General features: G+C 34.8%; 3 protein-coding genes across 4 annotated transcripts; all 3 read right to left on the reverse strand.

The window, feature by feature from the left end:
• Positions 1–163: 163 nt before the first annotated feature.
• Rtcb (RtcB RNA ligase) lies at positions 164–2,750 on the reverse strand. The gene is made up of 9 exons (XM_076770160.1): positions 2,596–2,750; positions 2,325–2,492; positions 1,936–2,262; positions 1,731–1,857; positions 1,548–1,654; positions 1,313–1,472; positions 927–1,237; positions 699–863; positions 164–631 (listed from the first exon to the last, which is right to left on the reverse strand). The coding sequence occupies exons 2-9, from the start codon at positions 2,418–2,420 to the stop codon at positions 404–406; spliced, it is 1,521 nt and encodes a 506-aa protein (XP_076626275.1). The 5' UTR covers positions 2,421–2,492; positions 2,596–2,750; the 3' UTR covers positions 164–403.
• A 641-nt stretch (positions 2,751–3,391) lies between these two features.
• LOC143344278 (uncharacterized) lies at positions 3,392–6,570 on the reverse strand. The gene is made up of 2 exons (XM_076770161.1): positions 5,919–6,570; positions 3,392–5,489 (listed from the first exon to the last, which is right to left on the reverse strand). The coding sequence occupies exon 2, from the start codon at positions 5,263–5,265 to the stop codon at positions 4,000–4,002; it is 1,266 nt and encodes a 421-aa protein (XP_076626276.1). The 5' UTR covers positions 5,266–5,489; positions 5,919–6,570; the 3' UTR covers positions 3,392–3,999.
• A 2,342-nt stretch (positions 6,571–8,912) lies between these two features.
• Clc-b (chloride channel protein 7) lies at positions 8,913–13,862 on the reverse strand. Of its 2 annotated transcripts, none has more exons than XM_076770159.1 (13): positions 13,196–13,862; positions 12,866–12,994; positions 12,566–12,764; positions 12,236–12,489; positions 11,988–12,165; positions 11,397–11,519; positions 11,166–11,335; positions 10,918–11,097; positions 10,626–10,835; positions 10,286–10,531; positions 10,138–10,218; positions 9,726–10,068; positions 8,913–9,644 (listed from the first exon to the last, which is right to left on the reverse strand). In XM_076770159.1, the coding sequence occupies exons 1-12, from the start codon at positions 13,352–13,354 to the stop codon at positions 9,967–9,969; spliced, it is 2,031 nt and encodes a 676-aa protein (XP_076626274.1). In that variant the 5' UTR covers positions 13,355–13,862; the 3' UTR covers positions 8,913–9,644; positions 9,726–9,966. The 2 variants fall into 2 exon arrangements, with proteins under 2 accessions (XP_076626274.1, XP_076626273.1); XM_076770158.1 differs by having other exon boundaries at positions 11,397–11,921; positions 13,196–13,861.
• Between the last annotated feature and the right edge of the window lie 1,930 nt (positions 13,863–15,792).

Raw genomic sequence — 15,792 nt, forward strand, 5'->3', positions numbered from 1 at the left:
AATTTTAATCCCTTCCATAGTCAATTCTCATGCATTTACGCACATACTACAGCTGCTACCCATCAATACTAATTCAGTGAATAGTTTCTCAAATGAATTTTGTTTTAAGAAATTAATTAAGAAATTAATGGAAATATAGAGGAGAATGTAAATAAGTAACTCATTGTTTGAAAATATTATTGTATAACTTTTATTATAAATTCATTACACATACATCTTGTATTTACACAATTTACAAAAGATACAAGGTATCTAATGTTTAAATATATCTCACCATGATAAATTATTAATAAATACATGCGGCGATTACAATAATGATGCTGTAAATATGACTGCTGATGCTCGAAACAGCAATTAAATCGTGATTGACAATCTAAAAAATCTTTCTAACGCGATTGTGCAATTATCCTTTAATAACCGCGATTGGCCTTAATTTAATACACTTCCGAGAAATGCCTGCTGCGTGGCACGTATCTACAACATCCGTCACATTTTTATAAGATTCTGGTGCTTCTTCCATCACCAACTTCGGCGACGCGACCCTAATGGATATTCCTTGTTGCTCTAATTTTCCTAGCACGTCCATGTAATCTATGTTTCTACGCGATTTGGCTCTAGACAAAGCTCGGCCCTGTATACAATTTATAATTAACGTTTAGAACACAATATAACTTTGTAAATCAGTTTTTAATACTTACCGCGCCGTGACAAGTCGATCCGAATGTTTCTTTCATACCCTGTTCAGTTCCAGTAAGGACATAACTACATGTTCCCATAGTACCACCTATCAGAACTGGTTGACCTGTTAATTGATAATCTACCGGAATTAGAGGATGATGAGGTGGAAACGCTCTTGTGGATCCCTGTAAAAACAATGTTGTTAAGCACCTAAATGTAATCAACTAAATTGCACGTTTCCGACTTACCTTTCTGTGCACTAAAAGTGTTTTCTGTTTACCCTCGACTATGTGTTCTTCTACCTTCGCAATATTATGAGATACGTCGTATATAACATGCATATCTAAATCGTCGGGAGACATTCTGAACTGTTTTGCAAAAGCCTGTCGGCTAAGAAACGTCATAGAACTTCTGTTGACCCACGCAAAATTCGCAGCCGCCGCCATTGATTTTAAGTAATCTTGACCTTCTTGGGAATTGATATGAGCGCAAGCTAATTGCCTATCATTAGTTTCAATGTTATCTCGTTTCATAGCTTTCTCCATTTGGACAAGCGCATCTGCAATACGAGAAAAAAAAATTTACCAAATTCCCTTTTCGGAAGATAACTTCGATCGCCGGATACATTTCCTACCAGTTGCAACTTGATGACCAAATCCTCTGCTACCAGAATGAATCATCACGCAAATTTGACCTTTCTCCTCAATACCCATTTTGCATGCAGCCCATTTGTCATAGATCTCCTCGACTACCTGAATCTCGGCATAATGATTTCCTGCTCCTAAAGTTCCTAACTGAAAGACAATTGTTTGTGATTTAACATTTCTTTTTTATAGTATTATAGAAAAATCAAATTCGTGTCTTCTCACTTGCGGAAGTCCACGTTTTTTAGCTCTCATTGATACTTTTGAGGAATCTGCATTAAGCATTCTGCCATATTCCTCGCAATGTTCTTTATCCTCTGCCCAGATATAGCCTGTGCACAGTTTGAAGAGGTTGAAAATAACTGTCTTGATAAAGCAATTTATATTAATAAATAGTTGAGCAAATACCTTCTCTAAGGGACCAATCCATGCCCATTTCCAAAGCTTCTTCCAAATCCCTTGCATTCATTGGAATGATTCCTTTTGAACCAACACCAACAGGAATATGGTCAAACATGCTTTGTGCTAGTTGCTCCTAATAATTTCATTGGATTACATTTAATATCACAATATATACTGATACCAATGGCATACAATGAACGAAAAGCAATACCTTCACAGGTAAAACATCCTCTTCAAATAAGTTAGTTCTTAATAGACGAACACCACAATTAATATCAAATCCTACTCCACCAGGAGACACTATTGATTTTGGATCATTCATATCAAATGCTGCCATATTACCAATGGCAAAACCATACCCAGAATGCACATCAGGCAATCCAATAGATCTCCATACGATTCCAGGAAGGGCAGCCACATTGGCAATTTGTTTTACACCTGGGAGAAAACCTCCCACTGCACCTGGTCTACATGAATTACGTAGCTCTTCCAACATTAACCTTTCCAGTGTCTTATTTACATAAAATACACCTTCAACCTACAAGAAATTATAAGATTTACGTGAAAGAATTATGGAGCACAAGGTAGCAGGAAACATACTTTCATATTAGGTTGGAAACCTTTCTTTATTTTCCAACACGTATCGTTTATCTTTTCTAAATACTTTAACTCTTCGTTATATTGTCTGACTACCATTTTGAACGTTAAAAATGCTTTTACTCCTTTAGAAATATATCAACAGCCTGTAGACTATGGTGGAAACTTATTCTAAAACAGAATATATTTTGTTCGTAAATTTACGTAAGGAAAGTTCTCTGAAACGAATATGGTGAAAATAACAATCCAAGTAGCAGATCTAATGACGATATACCTTAATTTACACCAAAAAAACGCAAAGTATAAACAATACAATTTCTCTTTGACAAGACAAAACTACCGGCTATAATGATTGCACCATATTAAACGACCATAACTTCGGGAAATCCTCATGAACAGTGTGGCCAGATCTGGCATAATTGAGTGCATCGACGTCGACAGTAGTAACGACGAACTTCCTTAGTGTTTAACGAAGTGGTGGGGAAAGTCGACATATCTTACCGCACGAACCACATATTTGCTAGGTCAGCACCTCATGCAACATCGGGAATTCGATAAAGAACGTGAATGGGAGCCTTTCTTTCTTGCTCTTGAACAGCCGAAGTCCGTCTTCGCGGCATACAATTTCGAATCTCGACGGCCCAGACATTTTTACGTTTCGAGCTATACATATAGGCACATACATATGTATAAACAAAGTCCATAATAAAAGAAAAATTTATACGTAAATACACGTTTTAACTTAAAACTTAAAATATGTGGCTCATGCGATCAGATATGTCGGTTTTCCCCACCACTTCGTTAAACACTAAGGAAGTTCGTCGTTACTAATGTCGACGTCGATGCACTCAATTATGCCAGATCTGGACACACTGGGCGCATGAGAGGATGAAGTATGAACTACATTGTGCAATTTCTTCCCGCTAATTTTAAATTGATCGACGCAAAAGTAATTAAGGGTATGAAATCAATACACATTACTGTAAAAAATTCTTTTTTTTTTTTATTTAGATATACCTTATAGTCAGTTATATTCAAGGATTATACTTTCCATAGGTACGTTTTGTTTGATCAATCTTTTCTGTCTATACTGTAGGTAATTCCTAAGTACCCATAGTTTAAACCAAAAATGTAATACATTTTCCTTAGAAAATATAAATGAAGACTCTTCAGTGTACAAATTGTTTCTGCTTAATATTATTTTCCTATTTACTAAATTAGAACTTAATATGAAGGAACGAATCCTTCACGATTTGTATCTATGCATAGAAAATGGTGATCTTTAAGTCCTTCCCAATAATAATAGAGAAAACGAAATCAAAAGGAGAAAAAAATTTCTTCTTTTTAAATTTATACCCAATATTATGCATTATGAATTGATTAATTTCTTTTAGGCATCCACAAAAGTGTACATTATTTCTAAAAATCAGTTCAATTATTATTGAAAGTGATATTAGGTTACATAATTATTGTTTCCTCAACCTGTTACACTTTTTTTTATTAAACTTACAACTGATAAAATTGTATAAAATATGAAATAGTAAGTATTAGATATTTATGCATAATTTTGTGGATGCTAAGACACTCCCTTTAAAATATACTGCTGTACTCCATACAATGTACATAGCATTATCTAAAATAATCTGCTAAAAATCTATTCGCTAAGTGTATTGGCAGATCATTGCCGTGCATTATGTTCTGTTTCCAGTAGACATTCTCGTACAAGGATTCTAGCATGCTGAATACCCATTTTAAGACGCTCAGCTGCACTGCGACTTCCCGCATAAGAAAGGCGAATGTCTCTTCCAAGTTCTTCGATAATAACCAGTAACTGAGCATATTTGCCCTGACCAGGTACAGTAGGAAAGTTTATTGTACTGGATGGACTAGCCTGTGCTACTTGAACAGTTTGAACATTTTGCAAATTTCGTGGATTTGGCACAGTAATCACAGGTTCAGGGATTCGAGGAATTTCTGGTACCTTTGGTGGTGGAGGGTCATTTAATTTTGTTATCGTTATTTCATTTAGTTTAGCTAACTCTGTTAGTTTTGCCATTTCTGCCATTTTGGAATACTCTGGCATCTTTGTGATATCATTTTGTATATTCGCCATTTTAATCATTTCGCTCATTTTTGTTTTTTCATTCATTTTTGCAATTTCTTTAGCCATCTCGTTGATTTGTGCAATTTCATTTAATTTTGTTATGTCGTTATTATATTTAGCCATTTCTGTCATCTTTACCATCTCGTTTAGTTTAGCTATTTCGTTCATTCTTTGAACTTCATTAATCTTTGCCATCTGTGACATCTTCATCATTTCATTCATTTTGGCAATCTCGTTAATTTTTGTTATATCATTGTATTTAGCCATCTCGGAAAGTTTCACCATTTCGTTCATTTTGGCAATTTCAGACATCTTGGCAATTTCTTGCATCTTTATATATTCTGTTGTCTTGGCATACTCTGCCATTTTTTCCATTTCATACCTTTTAGCCATATCCTGAGACATTTTATTTAATTCAGTCATTTTACTGAATTCAGCAAGTTGAGCCATTTGAACTATATGTTCTGGTACTTTTCCCCTTTCCATCATTTGCTTTAGCTCTGCAGAAATTTTATTCATATTCATTTCTGACATTTGAGCTATTGTTGCTGCATCCGGCATTTTTGAAAGTTCTGCAATTTTTGAAATTTCTCTTGCTAAATTTTCATCCAAACAACGCTTCTTTTTAGCACGATGCCTAGCCATACGCTGAGCTTCTTGCATTCTTCTTATTGCTGCCTGCTCCTCTGTTTCTTTTGCTCTGGCGTTCTTCATTCTTTCTGCAGCAGTATACAATCTCACAGCACGTTCTTCAATCGTTTCTGATCTTAATTTTTGTCGTCTATATTCTCGCATTTCCCTTACCTTTTTAAGGTAAGATTTTTTCTTAGCCTTAGGCATAACATGCAATTATGCACAGCATAAGTACAATCATCTATATAATCTGTCATTTTCGTAAGTTTTAAATACCAAACTTCTCACAAAATATATTTTATGCATACGTTTTTGGCTAAATATTTAGCCAATTTTGTTGCTCCTTTCTTGATATTGACTAAATGTATTTTTATTCGTATACCTTTGTATACAATATAATTCTTACGTTACATTTGGATATTACAAATTACCTGTAATACAAAATAATACAGTCAATTAAAACTTGTTTGTTAAAAGATATTCAGAAAGATGATAAAGAGTTCATTCACTTGTTTTTAGGCGTAGCAAGCACCAGTTATTATTTCTATGTCTAATTATCATTCAACTATCATAGAATAAAACTTATCATTAAACCAGACTATTAACGGCAGTAACTAAAAATTTAATTGCACTTGCAGAAAAAGAGAGCATCGGTCTGGCGATCTCCTTTGAGAAATGCCGTTAACCACTTTCTTTGCTACAGCAAGTGAAAAAAACGTAAAAATTAATTCGATTTCCGACATCTAAAAAGACGCGGGTAAAGCACTCAAAAAAAATTCCATAGCACGTGCGCAAAAATTGAGCGGCGAATACTGTTTTCGAAATACGGATATGTATACGTGCGTGTGCGTATCAGCTACCTGTGTCACGTTGCTTTTATGTGTGCGTGTCTCCCAAAATTCGAAAGAAGAGCGTCGTCAAGTAGCACACGACGCGCATGCGCACCAATCTAAGAACGCCGTCTTCCTGAAACGTTCACCAATCACAACAATGGCGGACGCAATTCGGTCAATTCATTGAAACGCACAATTAATTCACCGTGAAGCTAAACCGCGTTGTGGACCGATCCGATTTTACATCCGAATCTTCCTTGCAGTAGAACGCGTCCGCCAATGCCGCTCGTATGGAAATTAGTCCGATTTTTCTCAAGATATCCCGGAGACAAACGCACAAAAGCAATATCGGCCGACATGTAAGATTTTCGTTCGGTGCCACTTTAAGGGGCCAAGCGGGGTCGCCGATAGGCTGCGTGTGACGTTGCGTTTATTGACCATAACCCCTTCCTACTCCCGTCTGCAACTTCACGACGGACAGGTGTACGACCTGAGAGACCGCAAAATAATTGACCAAACCAACCGCGTCTTAAAATATACGACACATTATCAAAGAGCCATGAACACACGAAATGTTCAGCTGTTTTATCGTCTCCACTAATGAAGATCTCACGCTTCTACCTCTTCGATAAGATGATCATTCCCTGGAAATATTCAATTTACGGTAAGCTTTCTTAATGTTTTAAAAGAATGATTCCTTTAAGGAATGAGAAAATTTTGACGGGTTTACTTTGGTTTTTTCAGACAAGGTAAGGAGTCACTTACGGTGAACTCATCAAGAGGATTCGTATTTTTGAAGAACTTGCGAGTTACGGAAATATTTTGGTGCGACCAAGGTTTCAAATAGTCTACAATAATTAATAATAAGGATTGTTTTAAAAGGAAATTCGCGTCTAAGTTTTCTACCATTTTCTAATATTTTGTTAGGTAAATTGAAGAAATTATGTCCATTATTTGCAAACTGACTATTTTATTAAAATTTACTAGAGATATTTTAATTTCTTTTATTTAAAAATATTTGTCAATTATTATTACTCGTATTTTTGTATGGAGTATTATTGTTATTATATTAATGAATTTCATGTATTACTTTTGTTCATATACTTGACACTTACAGTATACATATTAAGCCATGAGATTGCTCTTATTATCAATTCATACAAATGAAATTAGTAAATATATTCTTTACAATTGTTGCAATTTTTTACATAGAAGGTGATGTTTCTATATAATTTATATTTTTCTATATAGAATTAAAATTACAAATTTTACTATATACAATTTTATAAAGATCATAAAAATAAGTTATCTGTTTATTAAAAATTCTATATCCATTTGTAGACAAACTACAGCTGCAAGTTAATTTCTGTCTCTGATAAACATTCTTTGATCAGCATTTTTGCTTGTACAATGCCTAATTTTAATCTTTCTGCTGATATTTTATTACCAGCATATGCTAATCTAACATCTTTTCCTAGTTCCTTGATAATGGCCAATAATTGAGAATATTTATTTTGTTCACAAGGTGTATGTACAATGATTGGTAATTTCTGCATAGGCAAGTGTGTTTGAAATTGTTCTGTATTTGGTATTGTAATGATGGAATTAGTGGTTTCAAATGTAATGTTTTTTCGATTTAATTTTGCGATTACAGAAAGCTTACTAAAATTTAATATTTCAAGCACCTTTGCTTCCTCTAAAGCCTTTTTCTTTCTAGCTCTAAATCTAGCCATTCTTTGTGCATCGTGAAACCTCCGAATTATAGCTTTATCTTCTGTTTCATGAGGCTTCATTAGAGGTTTACGTGTGCATTTCTTTCTTTCTCTAGTTGAATCAGGTTGTTTGTTCGTTTTTAATGTATTCTTACATTTGCTCCACTTGTAACTATTCATTTTCTATTCAGATACTTTCTTCCAATTGTTTTTATTTTTACAAAAATTATAAAATGTACATTTCATAAAATGTACAATTAAAAAATTATTTGAATTGGGTTCCTGTCTTTAATTGTTTTACGCGCATGCGTCAAATGTAATCAATTTAGAAACCAATCAAGAATGATGGATCATTGTATGCAGACCCGTTAGAAGTTTTGAATCACGTGCGTCTGGACGGAAAATAATTGACGGAAATGTCTACATTAAATTCTGATAAAGTTCTTTGTTTTTTCGTTGTTTTTAAATATTTGCAATCATCACAAACACTGATAAGAAGAAAATGATCGTCGCACTTGCACGTAAGACTTCACTATGCACTCTTTATACTAGTACAATTTCATCAAAAAATTCTAAAGTCTTGTTTTATTGAAGATTAAGAAGGTATAGCTGTCTTCTTCTCTGTATGTATTATTGGCTCAAGGTGATTCATTCCCAAAATAGTGACTTACGATTAATTCCTTATATGTAAATAAGCCATTGTAAATTTAAACTTAATTTTAGTGGGAATCGCGTTTCATAATGATTTGGTCACAACATCATTCATTAAACTACGAAATTGTACCTGCTAGCAAACTTTTTTTTTGCGTGTGCGTGCGATCGCGTGTATATATACACACTTATTTTTAACACTGACAAGTACTAGCAAAAATGTTGGCTACTTGAGATGTATAATTATCGAAATATATTTGATATGCAAATGGATGTTGGATTTGTACGAGATATAGTTTTTAGTTCAAATTTTCAATTTATTGATAAATACAGATAAAAAAAATCAGAAGCAAGTATAGAGCAATGTGTTTTATTGAGTGGTTGAACTGGTATGATTACATATTAATGTTCAAGCAATTAGATATTACAGTATTTCATAGAAAGTATTGATAGGTATCAAAATTTCAGACACTGAAACAGATATTGGTACTATTGTAAATATATGAAAAAATAAAAAAGTAAAATCCAATTTGTATAAAATAAGTAATGAAGACAGATACAACTTTGGATAATGATGACATTTAATCAGAGAAATCATTCCATGTATAAAAGAAGATGTGTTCCTCTTCCAATCATTATTATTAATCATGTACAAAAGTAAATTCAATTCAGTTTATTCAGTTTCCAGTCAATTAGCGTTTGTCATGGTGATCAACAAATTACAGAAGTATACATATACATTTAACCATATCAGAATTAACATTTACAGATCTATATTCAGTCATTTCATATTAGCTTTTGCATTTGCTTATTTTATATTAACTAAAATTTGTTTCGTAATTATACAAGTACATACGTTAGTACAGGTCTGACGAACTGGCGGCCCACGGGCCACACTTCGCCTTTTCTTCCCACTCGAGCATTACGACCGCAGACATACTTCGCACGCACACCGTAATTCTCATCGCTTGCATTCTGCAGGTGAGGGAATCTGCTAGCTAAAGGGTTAGTCGAGTGGCTCGCAACGGAAAGGTAGTTCGTCAGGCCTATATTAGTACAGCAATCATACTGACTGTATGTTATTTATAGGCATGAGTAAAAACCATTACAACTGAAATGTAAAACTACGTAGTTCTTAAGGGTACGCAACATTGTAGTACAATGTCACCCTTTCTAAAAACTCATTATAGATTTTGTTTGATACCACTGTTCGATACCAGATTCGTAATATACAAGATGTACTGATAATACTGATTCAATGCCATTCTCATTTACTGTTTATATTATTTTCTACAGTAAAATATTTTTGTATGTTACAGGTTGTATATAAACGTTTCAGATATTACATCACATAAATCACTAGAGATGTTTACAATGCAGAATACCAACTCTACAAATTAAATAAACAAACATGTACATTTCATCATACGAATATTATTTTCTTCTATTGCTAGTAATTCTTCCAGTATACCTTTTTTTTAAATTATGGTCATGGCTGGGCTGGCAATTATTTGTAAATAATTAATATTATGTATACTTTGTCTTTAATTTATGTTTCTTGTAATACTTAAATCTTTGATGCTTTCCCTTTCATGAAATTTTAGCCTCATATTGCTTAAAAATTTTTTCTCTATTTATATAAAAGTATAGATTAAAAATTTTTTAATAAAAACAATTATAAAAGTTTATTATTTCTGTCAAGAAATTTTAAATTAAATTTTATTAGTAATTAAAAGTTCATCTAATCCCATTCTTCCTCTATGTTTCCATATCCTAAATCTGGCAACATCTTTTCGTGTAATAATTCCAATTACCTAAAGAAAATATAAAAATACAATATCTTCTATGATACAATTTGTTTTAGAATGCATTATTGTTGGTACCTCATTTGTGTCATTTAATACTGGTAAATGACGAAGGCCTAAACCTCTAAAAAGTCTAAATGTACGTGGTAGTGCTGCAGACTGAAAAAGAAGATTAATATAAACTACAATTTTTAATTTATAAATAGAATAGTAATAGTTAACTAACATGTTGTAATGTATAAGGAGAAGGATTCATGAAAGGTCTCAAATCTATTGTATATGTTTTTTCAATTTCAGTTAAAGTGACTTGGTCGATTGTTGGATATCTAGGATATTCGTTTCTGAACATTTTAATACTCAGGTTTGCTTCCCAATTATCTGCTTGTTCATTGAAAATTTTATTTTGCAACAATACTATTAATTGAGAACGTAAAATCAAACCTCGAAACTGACCATAGGAATGTATTTCAGTCTGAAAAACAAAATACAAAAATAAATCTTACAAAATTACACAAAAATATAACATTTCTTAATATAAAAAAAAATGTAAATACAAAATTTATTACCTGATCACTATTAGGGGGATCGACTATTGGGAACCCATTAAATGTCACGCATTTTAGAAGTTCTACAATATGTCCTACATTTTCTACTGTTTTTAGTGTTACCACAGGGTGACTCATTATTTCACTAACATATATGTTGTTTGATAATGGTGGTGCTTCCCATGGTAATATTGGGATTCCAGCCATTTGTATATGAATGTCATAAATTCCCTAAAGAACGTGTAAAAAAATATTTCGATCGTGTGCAAATACTCTTTTATCATATAAAACAAAGATTAACTTATTCACGTGCCTCATTGAAAAAATCCCCAACCCATTTAGCCATAATAAGAACTATTATAACTGGCAAACCAAAAGATATTCCTTGAGTAGCTTCTATGAGTATGGCAGTTAAACTTATTGTCATTCTAACTACACCGCCTAATTGGGCAGCTGCACCTAATAAAGCATACTTTCCAGGATCTAAAATAACCTGCAATAATATATAGAATTTCATATTTCATGCAATATTTCTTTTGCATATTCATATTTTCTTCTTACGTTGTCGGGGACAAGTTTTGAAAGACCCGATCCTATTAGTCTACCCCATGCAGAACCAATTAAAAGAGTTGGAATGAAAAGACCACTAGACATAGACAGACCAAAAGTGAAAACAGCCAGGAAAAAATAAAGTACAACAAAAATGACTAAAGTTGTGTCATTATGAGAACCTACAAACAAAACATTTGTTAAATACGGATTCTGTTATCTTCTACGTATATAGTAGCGTACCTTTCGGGTCATGAAATAAAGATCGTACAGTACTTTCTGGTGTTTGGAACCATAAAGCTGCGACTGCATTATATTCGCCTTCATTACAGTACATCTGAATAGGAAATTTAGCGGGGGCTTTCCCTAATGGTTTGCAGTCGTTTATCATGTAAATCATTATAAATCCTATTGTTGCACTTAGTACACCTATTAAAAGAGCTTCCACTACTTTTAGCCATTTTCTTTTTATGAATTTAAGACGAAAACAGGTGATTTTATAATTTATGTAGTTCCAACAAGCGCCTAGAACTCCACCTATTACTCCCATTAACATGAATAGAGGAATTTCATAAATCTGATAAGACATTGAGCCAAATTTTCCCAAGTTTAGTAAGCCCGGATAAGAAAGGTCACCAACTCGTCCATAATATGTACTAAGCACAATATTTAATGTAAACGTTGTAATCATACTGGCAAAACATATTCTCCATGTAAGACTTTGATTAAAAAAACTATTTCCTTCTTCAATAGTGAATAATACTCCTCCTAAATTATTTTTAAGCAATTAAATCGTAATTTTATTATACTAATTATAATTTTTCTATTACTAACCAATTGGTGCTCCAAATGCAGCAGATACACCAGAAGCTGCTCCACCTGACACAAAATCTCGCTTCTCATGGTCCTCTCTAAAATATTTAAATATTTTGAAATCTTTGTTAAATGTAGTACTTTTTCCTTGCGATATCCCTGCTGCTACCACAGCCCCAGAATGTATCATAGGTCCTTCCTATAAATACAATAGTATTAGATATGGAAACACTTCTAAATAAATAAGAGCAATAACAAACAATAATTACTTTCCCACCAGCCAGTCCTCCCACTACAGTACAAATTACTCCAATTGTTTTTACTGCCAATGTTTTAATACGAACAACTCGAGGTACTTTAACTCCATTTAAATAACATTTCACCTGTGGTATACCGCTACCTGCAGCAACTGGTTCTATATAGGAGACTAAAAGAGCTCCTATTAGGACAGGTACAAAATTTAGAACTAACCATATTAAATATGGTAGCCATAAACAATTTTTTGATACACATTGATCCATATCTGTTATTAATTGTAAGGAATAATAATTAAATTTATATATACTTTTTTACATTTGCACAGTGATATCAAAGGATACAAGATTTGAGCAAACCATATTTTATGTTTGTTAATTCATGTATTGAAATATGTACATAACATGCTATAAGAGCTGTGAAGATGCCTATCAATAAGAAAATGAACCATCTGGCAAAATTTTTTTTAACTACAAATTTATATCCTTTTATCCTTTCTTCATCTTGCAGAACATTATTCTCACAGGGATCATAATCTAAACTCTAAAGAAATAAAAAAAAAAAAGTAAGATGTACACAAGCAATGCCACTTCACAGTAGAAAAATAACAATAAAAGTATTTAAACAATACAGAAACAAGTTACCTCGTAATTAGCTGATAAAAAGTTAGTGGCTCCAGGAGTAACTTCTTCCGTATAGAGTCTTCCTGAATTGTGCGAAAGTTTCTCTTTGATATTTTGCAAAGACTCACCATCCTGGTTGTATGTTGCATTCTATCAAGAATCACAATGATTACAGATCTATGGCACTTGACAAACTGCTGTTCCATTACCCATAGAGGTGGTCAGCAAAAGACACTAAATATTATCAATCGCGGACTCGTATTATCAAATACAATTCGGTTTCTTTGTGATAAAATTGAAATTTTACTTAGACAGATAGTGTATATACTTATATTGGTACGGTTCTCCTACCCGAAATCTAACATTGATGCTGTCATTTGAATACGACGCAAAATTGTTCCTTGGTTTCAACAACCGTTCTCTGTCGTCTTCGTTGTTTATATAATTATCAACATTATCTTCGACGCTGCTGTTTATCATCACATTTGTATGCGACAAAGAATCCGTCATTCTTTAAATACCGTCACTTCAATCACAAACTTAAGGTCGACAAAATTATCACGCTGCTGCACATTTAAGGACTTCGTTCTTTGTCAGTAATACCATTGAGAAAAACAGGCTGACACTTGCATTCTTTTTCGACCTTCTGAATTTCTACGAGCTCACGTACACGCGATCGAGCATAGTGTGCAAAAGTGGAATAAGGAATTCCTGGTACACCCGATAACACCGATTTGATAATAATGACTCTATTACCGCGTGCTGACAATACGTACTGACAGTCACGTGATCAATATTATGATTCATGTTTCATAAAAATGGTCCTCAACTTTCAACAATCCTGATGTTTCTTCATTGTAGAGTATTATTTCAGTTGACTGGATTCTTACTTTGATCAAGTTTGTATTGCTAAGAAAAGTTTTTTGTGACTATTTATCAGATATATTTCGCTTGTAAGGGACAATGAAGACTGAAAGTTGAAACAGAGATGTCAGATTGAGCACCGGGTGCACTACTCGCTATGACAGATCATGCGTATGTAGCTAGCTCGTAGAGTTTCGGAAAGTCGACAAAGGCAAACTGACACATGCCCTCTTTCTCGATTATTCCGAAGCTGCCCGAAGTAATTTCGGACCGCTTCGTGAGAGTCGAGAGAGAAAGGCTCGCATTTGCCTCCTCGCTCTTGAACAACTGAAATCCTGTTGGTCTTTGCTGATCTCTGTCAGCGTGTGCTTGTCTCTGCTGAACTTTCCTGGCCTCTGCCGAACGCTACTGACCACTGTAGGTATTTCTGATAATGTATAACGATTAATACTTACTACTGCATGCCCCTACAAGTCTCTGCTTGCCTTTGCAGGTTTCTGCTTGCCTGTGCATGCCTTTGCTGGCCTCTGCTGAACACTGCTGACCACTCCTGATGCTTCTGACATCGTATAACAATTACTACATGCTACTGTTCGCCCCTGCTGATCTCTGCTTGCCACTGCATGCCTCTGCTCGCCTCTGCTGACCGCTACTGACCACTCCTGTTACTTCTGACAACGTATAACGATTACGACTGGCTACTGTTAGCCTCTCTCGGCCTCTGCTGGCCTCTGCTGACCACCGCTTATATTTCTGACAACGTATAACGATTACTACTGACGTCTGCCAACCTCCGCTGGCCTCTGCTGACCGCTGCTGACCACTCCTGTTACTTCTGACAACGTATAACGATTACGACTGGCTACTGTCAGCCTCTCCCAGCCTCTGCTGACCTCTGCTGACCACCCCTGATGCTTCTGGCAACGTATAACGATTACAACTTGCTACTGCATGCCCCTGCTAGTCTCTGCATGCCTCTGCATCCCTCTGCTGACCTCTGCTGGCCCCTGCTGACCACGCTGACCTTTGTTAACAACTTCTAACATGATGTACATGTATTAAAACTTTGTATAATATAAATCTATGACAATAAATGATATAATTTCAAAGAATTCTATGTGTTCTCATCACTTTTACCTTTCTTTTCCTCTCCCCATTATTCCCTTAGTTATAAGAAACCGTTTCTCTACTTAAAACTGGAATTCCAAAGTGCCCGGAGCGTTTTCTGAAATGCCGGTGACCTTGACCCACTTTCGAAACTGGGTCAAGGCCAAATCCTGATTCCCAAAGCGCCCGGAATTTTTCTGAGATTCGAATGGCCTTGACCTACTTTCGAAATTGGGTCAAGGCCATCCGGATTTCCAAGTCGGCCGGAAGATTTCTGAAATTTCGAATGGCCTTGACCCAATTTCGAAAGTGGGTCAAGGCCATCCGGATTTTCGAAGCGCCCGGAATTTTTCTAAGATTCGAATGGCCTTGACCCACTTTCGAAATTGGGTCAAGGCCATCCGGATTTCCAAGTCGGCCGGAAGATTTCTGAAATTTCGAATGGCCTTGACCCACTTTCGAAATTGGGTCAAGGCCATCCGGATTTTCGAAGCGCCCGGAATTTTTCTAAGATTCGAATGGCCTTGACCCACTTTCGAAACTGGGCCAAGGTCAAGGTCAAATTCGGATTTCCAAAGTTCCCGGAACATTTCTAAAATGCTGGTGAACTTGCGAAGAAGGTGGGACGCATCTTATAGGTAAGAGAATGATTTGGAGAGGAAAAGGACGGTAAAAAATGATGAGAACACATTGAATACTTTGAAATTATATCATTTATTGTCATAGATTTACATTATACAAAACTTTAATACATATAAACATATTATCTTATATTACATCATGTCACAAGTAGTCAGCAACGGTCAGCAGTGGTCAGTGATGGTCAGCTGACGTCGGGAGATGTTGGCAGTGGTCAGCTGATGTCGGGAGATGTTGGCAGAGGTCAGCAGAGGGTGGCAGTAGCCAGTAGTAATCGTTGTACGTTGCCAGAAATATAAACGGTGGTCAGCAGCGGTCAGCAGAGGCCAACGGAGGCC

The sequence above is a fragment of the Colletes latitarsis genome, chromosome 8 (assembly GCF_051014445.1).
Source record: "Colletes latitarsis isolate SP2378_abdomen chromosome 8, iyColLati1, whole genome shotgun sequence".
Taxonomy (NCBI): Eukaryota; Metazoa; Arthropoda; class Insecta; order Hymenoptera; family Colletidae; genus Colletes; species Colletes latitarsis.